Genomic DNA, 8,402 nt, shown 5'->3' with positions numbered 1-8,402 from the left:
GCAGTTTGTCAGGAGAATCAACAGAGCCTTGAGAAAGCAATTGAAAGTGACCACGGATGTCACCCTTGTATACTTCCATCGACAAACTGGCCCCCTGGATCTGGTCACCCCATCCCTGATTGACAGCATGGTGAGTGATCTTCTGAAGGACAGCTCAGAAAATTGGGATCTCCACCTCCCTGCCAAGGTATTCAGTCTGTGCTTGCAGGAGCACCCCAAGACCAAGGACAGGCCCTTTAATATGCTGTGCCGTAAAGCGCTACAGCCAGCCACCAGCCCCAGAGAGCTGCTTTTCACTCCTGCGGAGATCCGGACAGGTTCCTTTGGAATCACGTCAAATCAAAATGATTTGCAGGCCATCGATGATAAGGACGAGGTTACAGTTGTCCTTGTGGAGTGAAAAGGCATTAACCATGGTCTTTGTGTCATTGTTCATCATTGAACTATAGAAAACACCCTCATGTGTCATGTAAATCCAAAGGACTGATTTGGCTTGTTGATGAGCTCATTCTGTCAGTGATCATGAGTTGACAAATGTTTTTGCGAGTTATAGGTTACTTTTTTTTTTCTTTTCCTTTTTTGTAAACAAAAAATCTTACATTTGCAGTTAGGCAATTAGTGGGACATAAATGCCAGACATTAGTGTCTGAAACAGCACTCTTCTTCTAGGGAAATAATTTTATGCTAAAAGAGAAGCCTACTGGTTTGGAAAGCCTAGGATTTTCTTATGTGCTGGCCAGCATTTTGTCATTTGATTAAAAAGAGGAATTTCTCACTGCACATGTTGTTTTTGTTACAAAACAAATGACTATAAATTACATGAATGAAGCAATGATAAATGTAATGGGTAAAATTGTGACATTATTGATGTTTCATGAAATGTAAAAACTGACTCCTGTTGTGTTGCTTTTATCCAATAAAATGTTGCATAAAATCCTCTTTGAATTTGAATCTTACTGCATTCAATGTTTAGAAAAGATATCCACAGTCCTATAATCAATGCATCACAATGATGGCCAACACATTATGATGAGTCTGCTATCCTTCTCCCTGAAGTGTGTACTTTCCCACATGGACTTGAAAGCATTGGATTGGTATAAGCTTTTACATCCATGTTGGGGAGTGAACAAGTCCACACTTCAGGGAGAAAGGGAGGACACCGAGATGAGATATTAAGGAATGTGTTCCTCATCCTACTCTCATATTGATAGTCAAAACACCACCATTTATGATCAAAATATGAAATAGACCAAGTGCTGCAGATATATTGACTTGTTTTCAGAGACAAATCACCACACACATTTCATAAAATATCTTCCTTTTTAGTTTTAAAAAATGAAACATTCATCACAGGCAGTTAAGAAATGTAACAATTTCATATTAATTGAAAAACATTTTGCAGGTTGGTAGGACAGCGAGTAATCACATTGATTTCATAACCGTGATATGGCAAAACCCAATGAAGACATGTAATCTCAAGATGGCAAAGCAGAACGACAGACAGACGGCTCCAACCACATGAATCATTTACTATTCATTTTCTACAGGTGTAACAGCTAAATATTATGCTTATAAAGTGCTACCATGGAAATTAAATAAAGACAAACAGCATTTAATAACTGTTACATTATCTGTTATTAATCTGATGAGTATGTAAATGCCATTGGAAATAAATCAGAATCACTTACATTTTCCTTTGTTTTGATTTCCTTATGAGGTTATACCACTGGATTCATATAAATAGTCTATGGACAGTGTTAATATCTCCTACACTTTTTCAGTCATTCAAATAACAAAATGATTTCTGCACAATTGTACAAGTTCAGCTCCTATTAAAGAAACTCAAATTCCACCCAGAGCATTGAGTGGATCGTCAAATGTGTTGTTGCCCGAGTCATCCACTGCACTGGCGTCCAGGGAGGGAGGGGTTTTCTTAGATTTAGGTGGAGGCTTCGCCAACGGTTTTACAGTGCTTGACGAGAAGATGTCATCTTTGAATAGAAAACATGGACATTCAACATTTTAGTGAATGAAAAATCTTTAAGTTGTGTTATGCGTTTGAATATGCAAGTTGGAACAGTTATTGAAAAACAACATACAATGCAAATCTGTGCTGTCAATTTTAATGGCTCTCTGAACTACTCACCCATATCATTATCAAATATTGACTTTGTCTCCACTTTCTTCTTAGACATCTTCTCTTTTGGTTTTGAGGTGGGAGTCAAGTCAGCAAAAATGTCAATGTTGTCATCAAACAGGCTGGCATCCAGAGACTTGTCTTTATGCTTTTTATGGGCTAAGGGCAAAGGCTCCGCTTCATCCTGGCAAAACAGATGTACTCAGGCAACATGTGCAAACACCCAAGTAAAACTGATAAAAACAACACGCACACACATACTGTATAAGGTAGACAACATTTTCATATATCAACAATAATTAGCCTACCTGGAAAATGTCCTGCTTAGTAGAGTTGATCCCAGTGTCTTTACTGACAACAGCGGTGGGGGTGGAGCTCTTTCCCATTCCAAAGATGTCCTCTTCATCATCTTCCTCCTCCAGGAACGAGGAGGCCTTGGCTTTCTTAGCTGACCTCGGCTTGACTTTCTGGAAAAGGTCACCACCATGGTCGTCAAAGATAGAGGGTGCTGTTTCTCTCTCTTTCTCTTTCTTCAACCCCTCCTCTGCAGTCTTGGATTTGGGGGAGGGTGTGGTGTGTTTTGTTGCTAGGGTGGACCCAAAGAGGTTATCGGAGCCAAACAGGTCATCCTCATCAGGAGAGGGCAGCACCTTCGCCCTACTGCTCCCCTTAACCAAGTCTCCCTTAAGTGGGGTGGTGGACACTGGTAGCGTTAGGACAGAAGGCCTAGTGGACACTTCAGTGAGCAGGGGTTGGGATGGTATGGAGAAGGGTAATGCAGTGGTTGGGGCTGGGTTAGGCAGAGCTGGACTGGGTATTGTTGGGTTGAGTCCAGCCTGGCTGGGACCAGCACCCTCTCCTTGGCTGAGCTCTCTCTTCTCCACTGAGGTCTGAACTGCCAACTGTCTCGCTGCCCTGGTCTGAGGCCTGCGGCGAACGGAGCCTTTGGCACGGCCCTACACAGGGGGACAGATTACAACAGAGTTACAACTGGGGCTTATCCGGGAGGACACAAAGGTTACAGCACAGTGAGAAAATTTAATTGAGAGGAATGCTTCTCTGTCTTGTAGAGTAAAAAACAGAGGTCTATCAGGTCTACATGTTGCATTTCTATGATTTGAAGATCAAAAGTGGGATCACCATTCAAAAGATATTCCATCCTTCTCCCTCTCATATCCCTCCCTTTTCTGTCTAGACCCCTTCATACTCTTCCTGCCGCAATGTCCACCACTCCCTAGCCTTGACCCACCTTGTTGGTGCTCTGTAAAGTGGAGACCAGGGCTGGGTCGTCGAAGCTCACTCCTCCATCGCTGGGTGGCTGGGTCTCTGCTGGGCTGGTAACAGGGCTAGGACTGGGGCCTGTGGATGGGGGGCCTGAGGCCAGGCCAGGAAGTACACTCACCCCCCCGGGGATACGGGGGATGGCACCAGGCAGGAGGGCGGCAGGGTTGATCACCAGGTTGGCCTGCGTAGAGGAGGAACAGACCACTGACTATAGCCTCCTATGAGAGAGTCCTTCCTTAGACAGAGTAAAGGACACATGCTAATGACAGAAAATGCAGGATTATGATTCATATTTCATAACACAATCACTCACTTATTGTGTTCATGCAGTCTCACATTCTAGCCCCAAGCAGTAGATACATTTGAGAGGAAAGTGAGAGCCCAAGAGTTTAGATGGAGGAAGAGTCACAAAATTGAAAAACAACTACATCAAAGTGAAGTCTATTCGTGCATTCGCAAGAAAGGACGAGCAATTGCTTTCGGTCTGACAGTAAGCAGATAACAAAACATTATCCAAATACATCGGACAGTTTCGCTATCTAAGTTTGGCTTTCAAGTCAGCCGCTGAAGAAGACAAGAAGACATATTTTGCTTCAAGGAGGAGGTTCAAAGAGATCCGGCAGAGAAAACATGTTGGGAGACTGAAAGCCCTTTCAGAAAGAGTAGGTCTATAAAAAGACATACATACATATACACACGCATATAAAAAATATTTGTTGAAAAAAGTTACTTGAAGTTTTCCAATCCGTGACGAGGGCTCTTTAGATTTTACAGGGCTTGTAGCAGCAGGCTTCTGTGCAGTTGAATAACACAAACCCAATTCAGAAACCATACTCAGACAAGTATCCATATGACATAATTCCTGTCACACTCGATTGAAACAATGTCTGGATCCTTAAATTATGAACAAATGGGCAAACAAACACAGCTACATACTTCAATCATAAACAAATGAACAAACAATGTGTACATACATAATTTACAAAGTGCTAATATTCAAAGGCACAAAGTGGGCTTTGGTTTGGAGCTGTATCTATATGCTTGGATAAGACTTACCTCACTCTCTGTTGCCGGTGCTGTGCTTGCAGGTTTTGGAGATGACTCATCTTTACTGGGTTTGCTGGGCTTCTCTGCCACTTTCTAAACATGGACGGTAAATAAAAGGGAAACAGACTGAGAATATACAAGTCCAGAGCAGAAGCAGGCTGGCCAGAATTGAATGAAAGGAGATTAGGGTTATGTTATCACATAAGGATAGTACCGGAGGCAGAGTTTTGGGCTTGACAGAGCCAAAGAGGTCATCTTCATCATCATCCGCGAACAGTGTGCGTGCTGTAGACTTCACTGAGCTAGGTTTGGGGCTCTGCAATACAAACACACAAGTTGATAAGCTGATGCAACACACACACACACACACACACACACACACACACACACACACACGGTCCTAAACAACAGTGGACATGATGAAATATAGAGGAAACTCAACGATACCATTTTTCAGACACATTTTGATTTTGGGGTGGACTGTCCCTTTAACTGACCACAGATGTCCCTGAAGTGGCGAAGAGGTCTACATCTGGATCGTTGTCCCTCTGCTGCGTCTGACTGAAAAGCAGTTCCTCGTCCTGGAACACCCCTGTGCTCTTGGTGCGAGGACGCACCTCTGGAGGCTAACACATAACAACAACAACAACAACAACAACAAGACACAGACAGAGAGTTACACACAACCAAACATGACAGAGGAGCTGGACAACAACATTCTGAACAACATTCTGTAAACAAAACTGAAAGCTTGCTCGCTATTTGGTTCTGTAAAATGTGATCATTATTGAACTTGAGCTAAGATTTAAGATTTAGCTTATTTAGGATTTGGACATGATTTGGTTATGAATTTATCTTCAATACTGAATCCAAAATGTAGATTAACACTAGAAGCATATAGAATACTATACAAAAAACCTGTGGACAAATGTGAAGCACCAATGCAATGTAAAGTCCACAAACAAATCTGTCTGCTCTTATGCTATATTGCTGATATTGCCAATACGGTTGAAATTAGTAAGCCATTCATAACTGTCAGTTTCGATTCACCATAATGAGGGTAAAGTTGAGGTGAGGAGTGCAAATGGACCATTTATGCTTTTGGAAGCAGGTGTTAATCGCACCTTAGGACGTGACTTGTATAGTAGTCATGAAAATGCTTCCAGATGTTTTTCTATGTGTGATTTTGAAATTGTAACAACAGTATTATGTTAAAAACAGACATTTAGGAAAAGTCAGAGAAGGAGGGGGAACATTGGTTTCACAACAGAGTTATTTTATTATAATGTCACATCGAGCCCATGGACCTGCCGTTGGGACGACTTGTGTTAACCATCTAAAAGACAAAATAACAATATTATTTGTTATTTTGCAGACTAACCTTTAGTGTGTTTTTGGCAGCTGGTTTGCTGGATATTGAGATAGGGGCAGTCCAATCCGCCCCTTCCTCTTCTTCCTCCTCGTCTTCATCAAACAGACTGAGCGTGTTGGCGTCCTTATCTACAGGGGGTGGGCCATCCTTAGACAGGACGTCATCATCATTCTCGTCAGGCTCGTCCAATGGGCTCTTGGTCTGCTTGTTGGCCAGCACGTTGATTCCCCCAAACAGACTGACGGCTCCTACAGGCTTCTTCTTCGTTTCACTGCCCTCTGGTGGTGATGAAGGGGACTGCACATCAGAAGTCCTCCCCACTGCTGGCCTCTCTTCCCCTGGTGGCTTCTCCTCCAATGGAGGCCCTGTCACCTCCTCTGGTTTGTCTGTATCGAACAGAGAAGGGGCAGGGGAGGCCACAGCAGACACCTGCAGCACAGCACAAAGCACAGGGTATAGAAGTATGAGAGAAGATAGCTGACTAATGTGTTTCAACTTGACACTGAATTTATGGTACATATTTATCTTATCAATAACTTGTTTGACTACATGCTATTTAATAAACTAAAAAAAGTGAAGTCACAATTTCTGCCCTTGGCTTTTGTGGTCAGTATTATTCTAACATTACTGAGCTTACCTTAGCGGCAGGGGCCGTAGTGCTGTTGCTGACGGCTGGTTTGAAACCAAAGAGGGATCCCTTATCTTCATCATCTTCATTCTCGTCTTCAAACAAGAGAGACACTCTCTGGGGCTTTTTTTGACTGCATCAACACAGAGCGAGTTAGACTCTATGCCAACAAAACAATGCAACAGATTTGACCATGATGTCTACTGATATACCATTTAATAAACATACTGCAAACAATGAGTAAGAACATAACAAGAAAGGCTTAAGGAGGAAAACTATTGGTACATAAATGTGTTGTATTTGTTATGTTCTTTCTCTTACCTCTCCTGTATGTTTTCCATTTCTCTCAATTATTCAATGTTGCATCTAATGTGTGTGAAACCTGTTGTACCCCACGAATGATGTAATGCCCCTCCTTGTGTGAATTGGTGACAATTGTTCAAAACACATATTTTGTGGATTAATGAGAAAGAGAATGAAAACAATTAATAATTGTTTCCTTTTTTGGAAATTTAAATGTGATAGCGGTCCATGGACGGTATGTCAGATAATGGACTGTTTGGTGGTGAAAATGGCCCAGTCCATCACAGGCCGCAAGTTACCTGCCATTCAGGACATTTACTCTGAGAGGTGCAAGAGGAAGGCCGGGAAGATCATCAGGGACCCCAGCTGCGCCCTGTTCTCTCTGTTAACTTCCGGCAAAAGGTACCGCCGCATCCCAGGACATTTATATTGATATACTTGTCTTGTTGTACTATACTGTAACATTATGGTTGATGTCAATTAATTGACTGTGAAATATTTTCATCTATCTATTATTTTTAGTCATTTACACTTATGCAAATGGTCTCTATACAGTAGTCATGTAAGACGCTATTATCGATACTCCTAACACTGGATCTCTATGGCGAGACGCATCATTCACCCAAGATGTCAAAATTGGGTCAATCAGTATAATTTTTTAAATGGACAAAGACTGATCCATTGTCCCCTCCCTGATTTCATCATGGGGAACAATGAAAAAAGCTACAGTATAGTACCTTAACTCCTTTGTAGCAGCAAACAGGTCATCATCATTGCCATGATCGAACAGGCTGTCTTTCTGGGCTGTTTTGACACTGGGGAAACTGGAGGGGGCGCTCACGCTAGGCTTCATTCCTCCAGTCTTGGCCTCAGTCTTACTCACACTGGGTTTGGAGCTCATCCATTGGTCCTGACAAAGACATAACACACATAGTTGATCACATATGTTGGGAGTACCATAGAAATGTGTAGGACAAAGCTAGTTCCTGTAGCTTGCTCCTTCCCGTAGCCCCATAAGCACTGCAACACCTATCTGGTCCCTATGGTTACACATCTGCCAACACTAAATTGAACAGAGTTTCCCCTTACCTCATCATCACTGAATAGGGAGCTGGAGACAGGCTTCTTGGCTTGAGACGGGGTGGCTTTCGCTTTAGACTTGGTTGCAGATGCAAACAGATCCTGTATGATGAGAGATGGTTGTTACACACCACGGCCTACAGTGCACACATATGCCCTACTGACCCTCTCTTCCTTACTTTTTGTCTTTCTCTACTGTCTCTGTCTAATAAAAACTGGAAAAAAATACGAGTGGGAGTGCCCCCCTCCAAAAAATAACCTTTAAAAGACACTCATTGACCATGGGTGCGTCCCAATAGTGTAAAGTGTACATCCTCACCTCATCCTCCTCATCATCGAATATGGACAGAGCAGCCTTGCTGGCTTTACTGGGCTCTGGCTTGGAGTGACTCTTAGGGATGGATGGGAATATCTGTGGAACACAGAGACAAGGAAATATCAGTCAGATTATCTCTGAAGCAAAACAGCACACAGAACACCCTTTCAATGCATCTATGGCTCCTGTAGATCTGTATTACTGATACGATGAGTAAGAGTTGAAGCTCCATCAG

General features: G+C 42.6%; 1 protein-coding gene across 1 annotated transcript in view; it reads right to left on the bottom strand.

The window, feature by feature from the left end:
• Positions 1-1,307: 1,307 nt before the first annotated feature.
• Positions 1,308-8,402, bottom strand: part of washc2c (WASH complex subunit 2C) — a 13,708-nt gene continuing 6,613 nt past the window's right edge. The window contains exons 17-29 of the mRNA XM_083694595.1: positions 8,171-8,263; positions 7,861-7,953; positions 7,509-7,681; positions 6,478-6,601; positions 5,850-6,269; positions 4,966-5,094; positions 4,683-4,784; positions 4,478-4,561; positions 4,152-4,214; positions 3,387-3,602; positions 2,446-3,093; positions 2,147-2,321; positions 1,308-1,991 (exon numbers count right to left, since the gene is read on the bottom strand). Of these exons, the coding sequence (XP_083550721.1) occupies positions 1,843-1,991; positions 2,147-2,321; positions 2,446-3,093; positions 3,387-3,602; positions 4,152-4,214; positions 4,478-4,561; positions 4,683-4,784; positions 4,966-5,094; positions 5,850-6,269; positions 6,478-6,601; positions 7,509-7,681; positions 7,861-7,953; positions 8,171-8,263 (2,469 nt within the window). The 3' untranslated portion in view covers positions 1,308-1,842. The remainder of the gene's footprint in view (positions 1,992-2,146; positions 2,322-2,445; positions 3,094-3,386; positions 3,603-4,151; positions 4,215-4,477; positions 4,562-4,682; positions 4,785-4,965; positions 5,095-5,849; positions 6,270-6,477; positions 6,602-7,508; positions 7,682-7,860; positions 7,954-8,170; positions 8,264-8,402) is intronic.

The sequence above is a fragment of the Argentina silus genome (assembly GCF_951799395.1).
Source record: "Argentina silus genome assembly, chromosome: X".
NCBI classification, from domain to species: Eukaryota; Metazoa; Chordata; class Actinopteri; order Argentiniformes; family Argentinidae; genus Argentina; species Argentina silus.
The sequence above is the reverse complement of the archived record's forward strand: the minus strand, read 5'-3'. Positions and strand labels throughout refer to the sequence as shown.